General features: G+C 45.3%; 6 protein-coding genes across 6 annotated transcripts; 2 read left to right on the top strand and 4 right to left on the bottom strand.

Moving 5' to 3' along the window:
- Nucleotides 1-28: 28 nt before the first annotated feature.
- Nucleotides 29-1,602, bottom strand: V865_001838 (uncharacterized protein; the record flags this gene model as incomplete). The annotated part of the gene is made up of 9 exons (XM_066225652.1): nucleotides 29-109; nucleotides 176-231; nucleotides 287-487; nucleotides 544-611; nucleotides 666-753; nucleotides 812-937; nucleotides 999-1,037; nucleotides 1,093-1,252; nucleotides 1,309-1,602. The coding sequence occupies 9 exons, from the start codon at nucleotides 1,600-1,602 to the stop codon at nucleotides 29-31; spliced, it is 1,113 nt and encodes a 370-aa protein (XP_066081749.1).
- A 300-nt stretch (nucleotides 1,603-1,902) lies between these two features.
- Nucleotides 1,903-2,867, bottom strand: V865_001837 (uncharacterized protein; the record flags this gene model as incomplete). Its single annotated transcript, XM_066225651.1, has 4 exons — nucleotides 1,903-2,134; nucleotides 2,198-2,404; nucleotides 2,464-2,548; nucleotides 2,804-2,867. 4 exons carry the CDS (start codon nucleotides 2,865-2,867, stop codon nucleotides 1,903-1,905), a joined length of 588 nt encoding a protein of 195 aa, XP_066081748.1.
- Nucleotides 2,868-3,917: 1,050 nt separating this feature from the next.
- On the top strand, nucleotides 3,918-5,553 carry V865_001836 (uncharacterized protein; the record flags this gene model as incomplete). Its single annotated transcript, XM_066225650.1, has 12 exons — nucleotides 3,918-3,998; nucleotides 4,047-4,057; nucleotides 4,113-4,225; nucleotides 4,282-4,402; nucleotides 4,469-4,493; nucleotides 4,550-4,655; nucleotides 4,718-4,748; nucleotides 4,831-4,983; nucleotides 5,039-5,066; nucleotides 5,121-5,272; nucleotides 5,329-5,384; nucleotides 5,450-5,553. The coding sequence occupies 12 exons, from the start codon at nucleotides 3,918-3,920 to the stop codon at nucleotides 5,551-5,553; spliced, it is 981 nt and encodes a 326-aa protein (XP_066081747.1).
- A 765-nt stretch (nucleotides 5,554-6,318) lies between these two features.
- On the top strand, nucleotides 6,319-7,986 carry V865_001835 (uncharacterized protein; the record flags this gene model as incomplete). The annotated part of the gene is made up of 1 exon (XM_066225649.1): nucleotides 6,319-7,986. One exon carries the CDS (start codon nucleotides 6,319-6,321, stop codon nucleotides 7,984-7,986), a length of 1,668 nt encoding a protein of 555 aa, XP_066081746.1.
- Nucleotides 7,987-8,127: 141 nt separating this feature from the next.
- Nucleotides 8,128-10,265, bottom strand: V865_001834 (uncharacterized protein; the record flags this gene model as incomplete). Its single annotated transcript, XM_066225648.1, has 11 exons — nucleotides 8,128-8,202; nucleotides 8,270-8,313; nucleotides 8,381-8,579; nucleotides 8,662-8,689; nucleotides 8,750-8,887; nucleotides 8,958-8,988; nucleotides 9,056-9,167; nucleotides 9,225-9,249; nucleotides 9,299-9,428; nucleotides 9,497-9,629; nucleotides 9,705-10,265. 11 exons carry the CDS (start codon nucleotides 10,263-10,265, stop codon nucleotides 8,128-8,130), a joined length of 1,476 nt encoding a protein of 491 aa, XP_066081745.1.
- Nucleotides 10,266-11,073: 808 nt separating this feature from the next.
- V865_001833 (uncharacterized protein) lies at nucleotides 11,074-12,998 on the bottom strand (the record flags this gene model as incomplete). Its single annotated transcript, XM_066225647.1, has 8 exons — nucleotides 11,074-11,130; nucleotides 11,201-11,443; nucleotides 11,526-11,553; nucleotides 11,615-11,752; nucleotides 11,809-11,839; nucleotides 11,908-12,038; nucleotides 12,112-12,365; nucleotides 12,444-12,998. 8 exons carry the CDS (start codon nucleotides 12,996-12,998, stop codon nucleotides 11,074-11,076), a joined length of 1,437 nt encoding a protein of 478 aa, XP_066081744.1.
- Between the last annotated feature and the right edge of the window lie 538 nt (nucleotides 12,999-13,536).

Below are 13,536 nucleotides of genomic sequence, written 5' to 3'. Positions count from 1 at the left end.
TCATAAAGGCTATGCATGTAGTCGTTCATCATAAGACATCCTTGAGACTGGTAGTAGCGGACCCTCGTTCTAACGCTTGGGGTTGGTTGGGTCCTGGTTTCCATCCGATCTGATTGTGACATCGGAACATCTCAGCAATTGTAGCCATGCTTGATATCACGCTAGACCAACTCACAAGGAAGATTATCTGGAATGTAGCTGGGACAGAACCATCTTCGTTACCATAGAGCTCTGCATAGACCATTAGCTTCTCATATTCGCTAGGCCGTATTGACTTTCGACTTACCCTTGTAAATAGCATCAGCGGCTAGTAGAACATCCCTTGATATGTGCGCACGTCTGCCGAGGATAGCATTACTCTCTCCCATATCCCGTAGATCTGACATCAATTCCCATATAGATGGATAGTTGATCGTCATATCTTCCACATCGATTGTTGTGAGCGTAAAGCCAGCTCGATTGAGAAGTGAAGGAGCATCGGTGGGATCTATCAGGGAGCTTATTTAACGTGCATACTAGGGTTTGAGCAAACATTGCACTTACTGATCATTGGTGACACACGATTTGCTATACCTCCTCTACGCTCCTGCTCCGCCAGTTGTAAGGACGTTCTATACGGAACTGCTTAGCAGTCATGCCCAGTAAGTATATCAATGACAACATACCGTAGCTCAAACAAGGTATCTCCTCCCAATACAGCTCCAACGAAGACTCCATCTGGTTTGAGCAGATGTCGTATTTGGGTAAGAGCGCCTATGTCTTTTGATCAGCACCGAACACACACATACATCGAGATATTGCATTTACTAACCGACAATATCTCCAACCCAGTGGAGTCCGCCTCCGCTGACCACTGCTTCAACCTGTTCCCTCAGCTTCTCGATCTCTGGATGTTCTAACAGCTTGGAGGCAGATGCTTGGATACGGGTTGGGGGCGCTGAGATCAGTACAGATCATCAGCTTGGAAGTAAAGGATACAAAGATCGATCAGAGCTCACATGCGAAAAGCGAATCATCATCTCGATGTAGCGCTTCCTCTGTTTGGTCACATGTCAGCAGTAGCTCAAATCCGTTCCAAAGACTTCCACTGACTACTTGATTCGACGATCCACCACTTCCTACGTTCCGTCTGTGTATCCTGTTGATCCGATGACGATGGCACCTCATCCGCTATGACTTCTTGCAATATCTGTGTCAGCTGTCCAGAGTGACCAGCAAGCTCCAGTATCGACGAGGGCGGTATTCGTAGATCCTACATCAGGATCAGAATCAGCTTGTGCTATGATCGATTGGTACCAATAAACTCACCTCGATCCTCTCAGCTAGACGTTCTGCGATCTCCTCCCGTATATAATCCACAACTTTCACTGGGTTCTCAGCAGAATGACTCTGCGAAGAGTTACCTGCCTCTCTAAGCCTCGCGATTGCTCGACCCTTCTGTCTATCTTTAGATGGCTCATCGAAAACTTCGTAAGGTGTTGTTGGTGGAGGTGTATGGGGAGACAGAGTTGCGTATGATCGAGGAATGAAAGCAAGGGGAGGAATACTCGTTATAGACCTTGCTGTTGGTCTGACAGCTCTCAATATTGACGTGCGTATCATGACTGTTGGGGTTATGCACACTGATAACGATGTTATACTTGATTAAATTCTGCAATTCAGAGCAATTGACGATCGTGAACCTCCTCCACTCTGCGCATACACGTAATGGATCTGTCTCTATCTGATCCCCCACTCCTGATTGGTGCTACTTTCGCATCAGATCGGTCCATGCAAGCTGAACAGAACATGAGCAGTGCTGTCATGAGATGAGTGAACGACGACCATACTGCTGCAACGGAAACATGGTATACGCTAAATGCCAGATGCATCCATCCAAAGTAAAAGTACAGAAGTGACCATCTACTCCTTGACCTCTTCTTCTCGCTCGACTTCGGTGATACCTTGTCTCTTCTCGGCGAGTCGTTGAGCTTTTCTCTCCCGCATGGCCTTGTTCTTGACTCGTCGGGCTTCTTGTTGTTCGGCAAGGTGTTTGGTTCGGATGACTTCAGCTTTGGCTTTGTGGATGTGTTCCATCAGGACTCGCTTGTTCTTGAATCGGTTACCTTTGGCTTCGAGGTAAAGAGTGTGGTAACTGTTTACATTGATCAGATAATATCCACAAACGACCACTATGGTACAACCATCAACAACTTACAGGTGCTTGTCGATCTTTCCACCTTCTCTGTACTTCTTCAAAAGTCTTCTCAAAACTCTCATTCTTCTAAGCCATTGAACCTTGGTGGGCATACGGGCTTCAGCGGTACCCTTTCTCTTACCGAAACCGGTGTGTCGACCAGCTCGCTTGGCGGCAGCGTGTTCCCTAGTTCGAGCTCGAGAGTGGATAACGGTGGGTTTGATGATACTATAAGGGTGAAATCATCAGTACTGTTCCTTTCAGGTACAACATGCACATCCACTCACATGTGACCATCTTTGAGGAGCTTTCGAACACCAGATCGAGAGTTGGCTTGTCCAATCTCAGCGGCCTCTTGGGGATCGAGCCAGACTATGAGGAATGAAGAATTTTATCAGTATAACCCTTCTTACTGATTACCAAATTCCTCTAAGCATATCATCCTCCATCACGTCCCTCATTCATCCATTGATCTATACCCATGCTCCACCAGCTACTACTGCTTGAATAATTATCCTTCTTGTCATTCCTGTCCATCTAAACTTCTAACACCCCCATGAGTCCTCGATCTTCGCTATCTCCACCAATATCGCTCCGATCGACTTCATTCAAAGACTGTATACTCACTCTTTCTCTTACCGACACCAGCGACGGAGGCGGCAAGTCGTTTTTGTTGCTTGAGATTGACCATGTTGACTGGTGTAAGAGGATCTTGATGTCTAAGGAGAAGAAAAGGCTAAATAGTATGATGTGAACAAAAGGTATGGGAGGGTGGTGCGGTGTGGTGGGTGAGAGGCGTGAGATGCAAAGCATTTCGATTGGAACAAGTAAATCACGTGGCGGAATGCACAAAGACCCGCGATGGCCGGTGATATTCAGTGTGGCGTGCATTTTCAGCTTTACAGTGGTGGTGGCGCCCCAAGATCCGTCGGTGTTAAAGAGAGTTTTATCCCCGACATCAGCGGCCCTCGGTAATCCGTTGTCCATGGTTTTGCAAAGAGACAAACAAACAAACAAATGAACAAACGCGCTCACTGAACGAATGATTGTGGAAGTCGTCTAATTCTGCTGGTCCAACGATCCTGAAGACATCATCAGTCGTCTTTATCCCATACGACTATAGGGAAAAGCATGACTCATATCCTCGGCCGCTCTCAACTTCTTGCCAAAACCCATAAAACCAACAATTCGGTCCATCCTTTCAACGGTTATTTCACTCAAAAAGGATTTCGGATAATAGAGATGTATCAGGTCGCTCTGAGACTTGGCTTTTGTTGGATTTGTTGGGATGTATACAGAATTGGAGCGGCATATATAGATAAGAAATCCTAATGCACTGCAACCACACCGAATCAATCCCATCCCCCAACCTCCTTCCCCGCACCCATCCTAAGACTCCCAATTTTCCACATCGCTCCGACATCTCGTCACGATCACAACTCACCTACAATAACCCCACAACAACTCCCAGATCCCAGATCCTACCACGTCACCAAAAACTCACACGCCTACTCCTCGCCTCACAATATGTACATCCGTTCCATTCACGTTTTACTTCTCTCTTTCCTGTTACTTATATTGCATAGTAACGCTCAGGCGGTCAAACTGACTCGTCATCATACTGACTTGAGTCATCTTATCAAAGCGTATTCCGAATGATGCACATCCGATCAAGCGTGAAAGCATACCTCCAGAGGGCAGAGAACATACTGACTACAAAAGAGCTGACTCCTCTATTGGGATGAACGTCGCTTCCAGCGGAGGTATAGCTTACACTATAGATGTTCTCGTTGGCGAAGGCAAAGTACCAGTACCTGTCTTAGTGAGTCTTATCATCCCGATGTACATGACTGACATTGTTGTAACGTAGGTTGATACTGGGTAAGTGACTCGTGAGGAGAAACTTCCTTCTTGGCTGATAAGCTCGGTCTCACAGGAGCGCCGATCTTTGGGTCTCAGCCAACTCATGTGGCAACTGTACTAGAGCCAATATGGTTGATACAAAAGTTCAAACTTCCGACGGCTGCACCCTTGAAAGCAAAAAATATGGTAAATAAACTTCCAAGGAGGTAGCCGAATATGACCGCTAATACCTTGTGATTCAGGAAGTGGAGCAGTATACGGCTGTCTCGTGAAAACTGATGTCGCCATCGGGCAATACTCATTATCTGACTATCTTTTACTCGCGGCTAGAGACGTTGAAGGATTTGATGGTTCGTACATGAGGTAGGTACAGGCTAAATCATCTCATATCCGGTAACCTCAATTTATTGATCTGCATGCATTTGACAGTGGTATTTTAGGTCTCGCCATGAGCGTGAGTCCCATGTGAAAGGAGGACACTGGTATCAGTAGTGTACTGAGTTTTTGTAGCAAAACTCGATCGACAACCAGGCGACTCCCATCGATCTGATGCTATCAGCAGGGATGATTACCAGTCCTGAAGTAGGTTTTTATCTAACGCGAGAAGGTGATGGTAGTAAGTCTCCGCTCCATGTCCTCATCCGATTGGGCACTAAGCATCGACTTCTGCTGCTTCAGGTGAGATCGTATTTGGGAATGCTCATTCTAAGTAATTATTTCCTTTATCCATATCTGTGTGTCTTCGGACAATTGCGGTCCTGTGTACTTATGGCTATGAGTGATACTTGCAGTTCTCATGCCGATCAGAACAAGAAAGTGGCACTCCCCAAGAAAGGTCAAGATGGTCTGTACCGTGTCAACCTGGATGCATTCATATCTCAAGATCAACCTATCACTTCTCAAAGCACAAATATGCAAGATATTGAAGTGATCATTGATACTGGGTAAGTCATATGCGTTCTTGCGGCGGTCACAAATGTGGCTGATGTACGACTGTAGTACTACCAACATTTTGGTGTCTGAATCAGTAAGTCTAACGAATGAATAAACAGCGAGATCCGATGACTAATTATAATCATAGATGATGGATCCTATCTACTTTGCGCTTGGAGGGTCTAACAAGGGTTCAGATGGTTTACGATCCGTACCTTGCAAAGGTCCAGATAATCCTGACGAAGCCCTTGCACTCCAGTTTGGCGGAATATCATTCGATATAAAATGGGAAGATCTCATGTACGTTCATCCGATCTACTATTTATCAAGAGTTCAATCCCTTATTATTCTCATAGAGCTATGCCTACATCTTCCAACCCAGATTACTGTTATCTGAGGATCCAGGAAACCCGTAAGTCTCAAGGAGTATAACCATCATCGGTAACATATCAGAGTGAGTTAATGGTCATGTTATAGCTGCTGAGGATTTCATCCTTATTGGATCGGCTTTCCTCCACAATGTCTACCATACGATCAATGCCGCCACAGGAGAAGTGACATTTTACGGCTTGAAGAAATAGCGATGCTTTCTGATGGCTTGATCCCAAAGCAATACGTCAGATAAAAGGAGAGTGGCAATGTATTTGGCAGGTAGATGATGCAGCATGCAACATGTACTGATCTGTACTATGTCAGGTATACTGTAAGTACGTTTATCGGTGAGGTCATCCTTATCAAGTTTATCAGCATACATCATCTCGCGCAATTACTGTTACATCATCCCACCAGTGCCTCCTTTGAAGTGCTTATCCTGTCGTATCGTCTGCTGTCCGAGGCGAGTGAGCAGGATGCCTCAGGCTTATCTCACTCCTTTGTACTCCTTATCGTGCAATATGGCGTGCGGAGTCTGAGTATTTGATTTGCAACTAGAAAGGCCCAGGCTTTCGTCTGTCAAAAACGTTCGCTATCTACTGCATGATATCTATGAAAGTGATTCACTCTGCTTTTATCTCCTATCTGCTCAAGGTGACTATCCTTGCTTTTCAAGCTTTTCAGCCTCCAGGATTATTCATCTGTATACAGCACAACAACATTGTAGCAAGTCCTCCATTCAGCCCTCAGCCGCTCTCGTATACAGTGCTCTGCGGTGATTTCCCTTTATAGACGGGAAGATTGATTGGTAGCCTTCTGCTCACACATTTCGCCCAATCCTTGTTCAAAGAACTTCTATCCGTTGGTCTGACCCCACTTTTCTATAGGGAACAAATTGTTCGTTGTATACCAGTATTTTCCATCCTTATTCTAGCTCCAACTTTCTGACGATTTCCGGAGACATCCACTTAGATATGCCAGTCGACGTTGAAGCTTATATGGCAGGAGCGATTCCCGCTCTTTCTCGCGGTGGATCATGGCTGCCTGGTCAAGGACCAGGTAACGGTACCTCCTTGCCACCTCTTCAACCTCAATCGGCCTATGGATCATCCCCTATCTCCTCCTACCCGCAAACTCCACCTACCGCGCTCGGAGGAATGAGTGGCTCTCCGGTTATTGGCGGTCCACTTCAATTTCCCAAATCTCCTTGGGCTCGACCTCCAGCTAGCCCTGCATCGGTCCATTCAGCAAGATCAAGAACCCTGAGTCAGCTTGACCTAGCTGGTTCAGCGAGTACTCATGGTCTCAAGCGGGAATCCGCTCTTGGTCCAGTCAAACATAATGGATGGCTGAAAACTGGATCAGAAGCTTTGGAATCAATAGGTGGATCGATTTATCAAGAGTCCATCGGACCAAGGGCATCTGTTAGAGCTATCACCCCAAGTCATTCGCCATCAGGTCATCTTCGGGGATCACCTAGCGCCGGAGATCATTGGGAACGTCAAGCAGGATCTCCCAAGCCCTCCTCTCGAGAACCTGATTATATCCACAAAAACCAGTCACATCCCCCGACTGAGGTGTCAGTCCCTATCACATCACCATATCGAAAAATAAGTGGACACGATATCCTTCAACCTTCTCCTTATAGAAGAGTGACTGAACTTTTGCCACCTCCCCCAAGCGAGCATTCTGGGTCTTCCCGTCCTTCTTTGGCAAGGAGACATACCCATAATCCACTACATGCTCCTAAACCGAGGAAACATCAGGAAGAAGACCTATATCGATCAGCTCAGCTGAACAACCGACTCGCAAGACTCAGTCTGGCAGGAAGGGAGTGTCATACTCCCGATCCTCATTCTGCACCTCACTCTCCAGCCGTCCCTAGAGAGGCATCTCATTCATCAAGGAGTAGACGACACTCATCTTCGGATACTTCCAGCTCTTCCTCACTTCCGAATGAATCTGCTCACCACAAGTCACATAAGCATGCTGAACGCACCAGACACCTTTCAACCCCACATGGTGGTATTCCATTGGTCCCATCACCATCGAGTGCTTCCCCTGACCCAGGACCCTCGGCAGGTTCAGCTTTGGAATTCACCTCAAACATCTCACGCCACATTCCCTCGTCACCTCAACTATTCCCTCAAGCCGCCTCTAACTTGGGAGGATCATACAAAAGTTCCCCCAATTCCTCCAGATCTCGAACTTCCAGTGTGACAGGTTTATCCGCCAAAAAGCCTGTTGGATATATCTCACCAATGGATAACGAAGAGTATGATCCCTATGAAGCCCATCCCGCTGCTCCTGTCCCAGATCGTACAGACCGTCATGTGAATTCTGCTGGACTGAACGTATCCGAAACATCGCCGTCACCCCAAACACCTCTATCTCCCGCTAAAAAAGAATATGTTCCCCCCGGATTCGCAAAACCCACAAGAGAGGTACCTTGGAATAGGGAAGGTCCAGCTATGAAAACCCACGGTATAGCATGGCTGAGGGAGGGCGATCCGCATGCTCTGCCTACAGCGCCCAAAGGTCCTAGGTGGGATGTCGCGAGACCTCCTAGAATCGATCAGACTCGGAATGGAAGTTGGTGGGAGAGTAGTGGCGGGAGAGTCAATTCATACAATGTTGGATAGTTTGTAAAGTACAGAACAGTAAAATTTAAGTAGATTCTTTGGGAGATAATATCTCGATATTATGGATACAACATCGCAAGAATTTCGGTAGGTAATATGCTTTGTATTGATTAGTATATGTATATAATGGCTCTGAACGGTCTATTGAGAATTGGTCGCGTTTTTCAATCCAAACAACTCCACTTCTCCCGTTTCCACGTCCACCGAATGATATACCTGTTATTGTACATATCAATTATACTGTCATCTGACAAAACCCTTCATAAGAAAAAGCGAAACTTACATTGTGCAAGAAGGAATCACCAAACAACCAGATGTTGCTTACGTCTAGAAATCCATCAATGTCATAAGCATCGGTGTCTTCGGTGTTTTATTCAGGCTACAACACACTCACCACCTGAATAGCTTGTGATCAATGCGCCACATGTCCCATCATCATTTTGATAGACCAGATCTTGGTATGGGATCTCAAATCCTTGACCACCGAAAGTAACCCACACGCCCGTATTTGAGCTTGGGGCTTGACATGGTGGAGATTCGGTGGAATTCGTAGAGTTTAGGCCGTAAGCTGCTTTGTATACTTGTTCCAGGACCTGTGTCGGAAATGAAGAATTATAATATCTCAGATCGTCACTCTCGAGTTCCTTTGGGATGAGAAGAAATCATGGCACTCACATTCTGTGGCACAGCAATACCGGAAGATCTGTATAAGTAGATCAGTCTCAAAGGATTGACAGTAATCATGATCAAGGAATACGCTTACCCAGTATCTAGATAGCAATCAGTACCCTGAGAGATGGTTTCGGATCCCACTACGAACGAATCCATCCTGACGATGTAATTTTCATTCTGTCCTCCTTGTCTTGAAAGATAAACTACTTTGGAGTCATCTGCATATTCACTGCCACAACATCAGCTTAGTGTTCGAACCTCAAAGTGTAGAAGGATACAGAACGAAAGATTGGTCTTACCTTGTGGCAGGATCTCCAAAAGTGATTTCACCTTTTCGTTCACCATCCGATCAGCATCATACCTTGCTCGTGCAAATAGGCGCAACAATTACACTCACTTTCTTGATTGTCGCTTGCGCGTGGCAGATAGAAACCTACGATCGGCTGCTGGATCGATCCTTGTTTATATAGCGCTGAGACGACTGTAGGAATATCATTTTGATTTAATCCCTATCCAATCTCAATCAGCATGTCTCTTCTACCAAATAGTGGTATGAGGGTACTCACAGTACTGGCAAGACCAATCAAGCCACTGTTCTCTATCATAAGCTGCATTCCATCCAGATGCACCGAAGACATACCTGTAGTAGCCACCAAGTTGTTCCGTACCTCCTCCAGCTTCGATCACAGCCAGAACTGGATAACTTTGAAGGGTGTCCTCTCCGAGGGTAACGGAAGTATTCACATGACATCCTTTAACCCATCCCATCGCTGTATGCGATACAAATTTTGATCACTATGCCAAAATTCTATTGACAAGTGGCAGAAAATAAACTTACCATAGGTTATGGTGATTAGATTATCACCCTGACAATTTGACGGAAGAGCAGTATTGATAGTAGTCATTCCATTCAATTTACATTCCCGGCATGAATCGTGAGCTGCCCAAAATTGACTGGATCCAGTATCGATCTGCAACCACCGAACATAAGACTATCAGACACCAGACCACCGGATTGACCAGAAGATCAGGACTAAGACACTCACATGAACTGGAAGTTCCACACCATCTACTGTGACGTCGATAGTGTAGATGGTGCCCATCTGAGAAGGATCTTCCACTTCTAACGTCGTAATTGGATTATTGGCACTGACCATTTCACTGGGACTGGTTGAGGCTGAAGAAGTTTCCGATGAAGTAGACCCGGTGTTATTCACTGTGGTAGCTGAACTCTCAATAGCGTTCGCAGTGGCAGTAGCAGTCGCAGAGGCTGACCAAGAACTCGTCCATGCGGATGTAGTCGACCATGAGCTCCGATACTGCGAATCCACATCAGAGCTTGACAAGGGCTGGTCAACCTGTGATTTGTAGTATTCTGATGTATTCGTTGGAAAGGCATATGGATTATCGGAATTGCTAGATTGCTGATTTGAAAATGTAGGTTCCACTTGCTTTTTCTCCAAGTGGCGAGACGCGGTGTGAGGAGTCATCTTCAGATTTATTGCTCTTTCTTCCAGCCCGGCAAGATCTGGAGCTCCTTTCCTTCTGAGAATACTCAAGGCTCCGACTATAGGGGGATTCGATGACGAAGATTGGTGTTTGGTCATCTTGAGATGAACAGCTGCTTCTGCTGGTAAGATGATCGAGATTAAAGCTATTATCGAGGTCATATATGACAGGTGCGTGAGGTCAGTGAGAGATACCATCTTGTGATTATACCTATGATCTATGAAAATCTCTATATAAGGAATGAGAGCGGGGTAGAAGCTATGCACGACGGAGTTCCTGGCGAATCAAGATAATGGCACTGTGTTACAGGCGAGAATGTCAGGATTATGGGATCAGTAAAAACGCTGTTTTTCTTTGTCAGCTGTTGATAGTAATATAGGGAGATGCCATGAAGTTTAGAATAGAGGTACGAAGCGAGCGATCCCAATCCCGTAAGATGGTGATATTTCATACTTTGGGTTAATCAAAAATAGATTAATCGTTTCGTTTCCTTTCATTCTACCCCCAAGTCGAGTTCCAAGGCTACCCCTTTTATTTCAGGAGAAACGACTCCTGTAAGCATAGGGGAACAGAATGAAAGGATGACCTATCCTGATTTGGATTGAAAAGCCACGATTTATTGATAGTGTATAGTGTATGTACGAATTGGAGTTACTCAATATCCATCCAATACTGTAATATAAGCGACCATCAGTAAGAAGGTTTATTTGTGAATATCGGAACTCATACATGACCGAAAGAAGGAGATTAGCAAATATCGAATTGTAACTACATACGTATCTACATCTCCTTACGGATCCAAACAGAACAGACATCGCTTCTCCTGCGCCCTGTCCTCACAGGTTGGTTCAGAATCCCCACCATTTTTCAAGATGAACCAGAACATTCAAATTACATAGTCTATTCTTAAAGCAATTTATAGAGTGTGACTTCCTTTGTCCCCACATCGAAAGAGGTATATACCTATAAAGCCATCACCGATTAGTCCCTCCTTATGATAATTCATGTTGAATGATTTGTATGGATCACTCACAGTATGTAAGAAGGCATCTCCAATGACCCATGTATCCATACCTTTCAAACTCCCAATCTTAGCCCAGCAATAACCATCTTGAGAGCCCACATCTGCTCCTATAAGATACTTGTACTCTAGATCGAATGCTTTGCCACCAAAAGTGAACGTCAAAGTGGGAGGATTCTCCGGTGCGCACGGTAGTAGGTAGCCTTGATCAGAGGTCTTCGGTGAAGGGAGATGAGCATATATTGCCAGCGCGTCCTGGAAAATTTGTTTTGATAATTAGCAAAGTCCCTCTGGTAGGAGTGAAAAGAGCCAGGATAGCACGAGAGGGGATACTCACTTCTTCAGGAATATATATGTATGAACTCCTATAGATAGTCAGAATCAAGTTTATTAGTTTGCCTCATCAGTGTTACAATGACCACTTACCCCGTATCTATGATGACAGTCTTTGAGCCAGAAACAATTTCATTTGCCACAGTCAGAGAATCCAGAATGACCTTGTACAGGTTCATCTCGTTAGGTACAGACTGTAGGGTGACTTTGTGGTTGGGATCTGCGTGTTCACTGTGAAATGGAATTTAATCAACAAGATCATTTTGCTTTTTTGATTGAAAACTCACCTGGTCGTCACGTCTCCAAATGTAATTTCACCTAATGGTCAATTACCAAATATATTGTCAGCGATCTATCTCTAGGACCAATTGATCTGATATACTCACTGTCTACATTCTCATCCTCTGACAGGTAGAAACCCACCGTTTTCGCTTTGATCAATCCTAGATCGTACATCGCCTTGACCAATGTAGGATTTCCCTCACCGTTCGTCTCGCCAGCGAGACCAAGAATGCCGCTGATAGAACATCCACAAAGTCAGACCAAGGCTGACACTTGATCCACACTGTTTGATTGCGTTGACAACTCACCTCAAGACAGACCCAGAAGATGCTAAAGCTGAATCTATAGCCGTCACACCCATAAGTTCCACATCTGGTACTTTATATGGACCGATGGACACTGCGCCATGAGCATAACATCCCTCCGCAGAACCAATCCCGTAAGTGATATTTTGAGATTCACATCCATCAGGTACGATCAACGGCGATATGGTCATAGCTGCCTCTTTGCATGTCTGGCATGATGAGGTAGGTACCCAAAATGCTGAAGAACCAGTATCGACCTGTCACCGTCACGTTTACTGTACAATCAGCTTTTACCATTTCATTCCATATCAAGAAGGGTGGGAAAACCAACGTACAATCACAGGGACAGATATACCACCGACATTTACGTCAATCGTATAAGCCAGACCACCTGTATTGTCCAAATTCAGATCCGGTTCCTGACCCAATGCTGGGCCTTCTGCTTTTGCTGTGTCCGTAGGAGTAGGTACGGTGGCTGAAACTGTTTTAGTCCTTGTTCTGGTAACTTGGGATATGATGACATTGGCAGCTTCCTCTGGATCATCCGTATCTTCAACAGCAGCCACGCTAGTTGGCGTGGATCTAATGAGTGGGGAAGCCAAACTTGTTATAATCCCCTCAAGGTCATCACCAATATCTTGACGTCGCTTGACATTCCTCCTTCCGTGAGTTTCGGAATGACCATGCATGGGTATATGGATAGCTCTTTCGGCCATGCGTCGACGTTCCAATGCACGCTGTTGCATTTGACGGAGAGGACTAGAAGCGGATGAGGTGACGTGTTTGGAGAGTTTGAGGGTGGTTGCTGCGTCGACTGGGGGAGTGGCGAGGAGAAATAGAACGGATAGGAGAGGAAGGAGGAGGATGAAGTGTCGAGTAGATGGGGTCATTGCGGTATTCCTAACGCTGATATCGAGCGGAGCCTTCAAGAGGAGAGAATAAGATTTACAGGTCAGGTTTTGAAATGACTAGACCCAGAGGTGTGGTTCAAGGGAGATTATATGGGACAAAGGTTGATTGAGTTTCTTAAGTGGTCGAATGAAAAGAGTGACAACGGTCGGCTGTGGGTTAGGTTGAAGTTGCAAAAGAGTCAAGAAGGTTTGATCATAAATGGAGATGATGGATGTTTAGATTTCCTGAAGTTCCCTCAAGTGAGTTGTATGGATAAAATTAGGAAAGAGGACGTGGAATGTATGATCGTGGAATGTACGAAAGACAAGAAGGTAATGAGTGAATGAAAGATGGACGATCCAAAGTACGTGTTAGTAAATATTAATCAGTACACATAGGATAACACTTCATCATCATCTATGATTTCGTGAGAAAGATTGCATTTTCATCTTCTGAGTATTGCCTTTCAGTATAACCCCCCAGTCCAGTCCCTTTCAATCTATTCAACCTCAGTTCAATCTCATCATAACATGGATC

Source organism: Kwoniella europaea, chromosome 1 (assembly GCF_036810445.1).
Source record: "Kwoniella europaea PYCC6329 chromosome 1, complete sequence".
NCBI classification, from domain to species: domain Eukaryota; kingdom Fungi; phylum Basidiomycota; class Tremellomycetes; order Tremellales; family Cryptococcaceae; genus Kwoniella; species Kwoniella europaea.
Note: the sequence above shows the minus strand (reverse complement) of the source record. Positions and strands in the feature narration are given on the sequence as shown.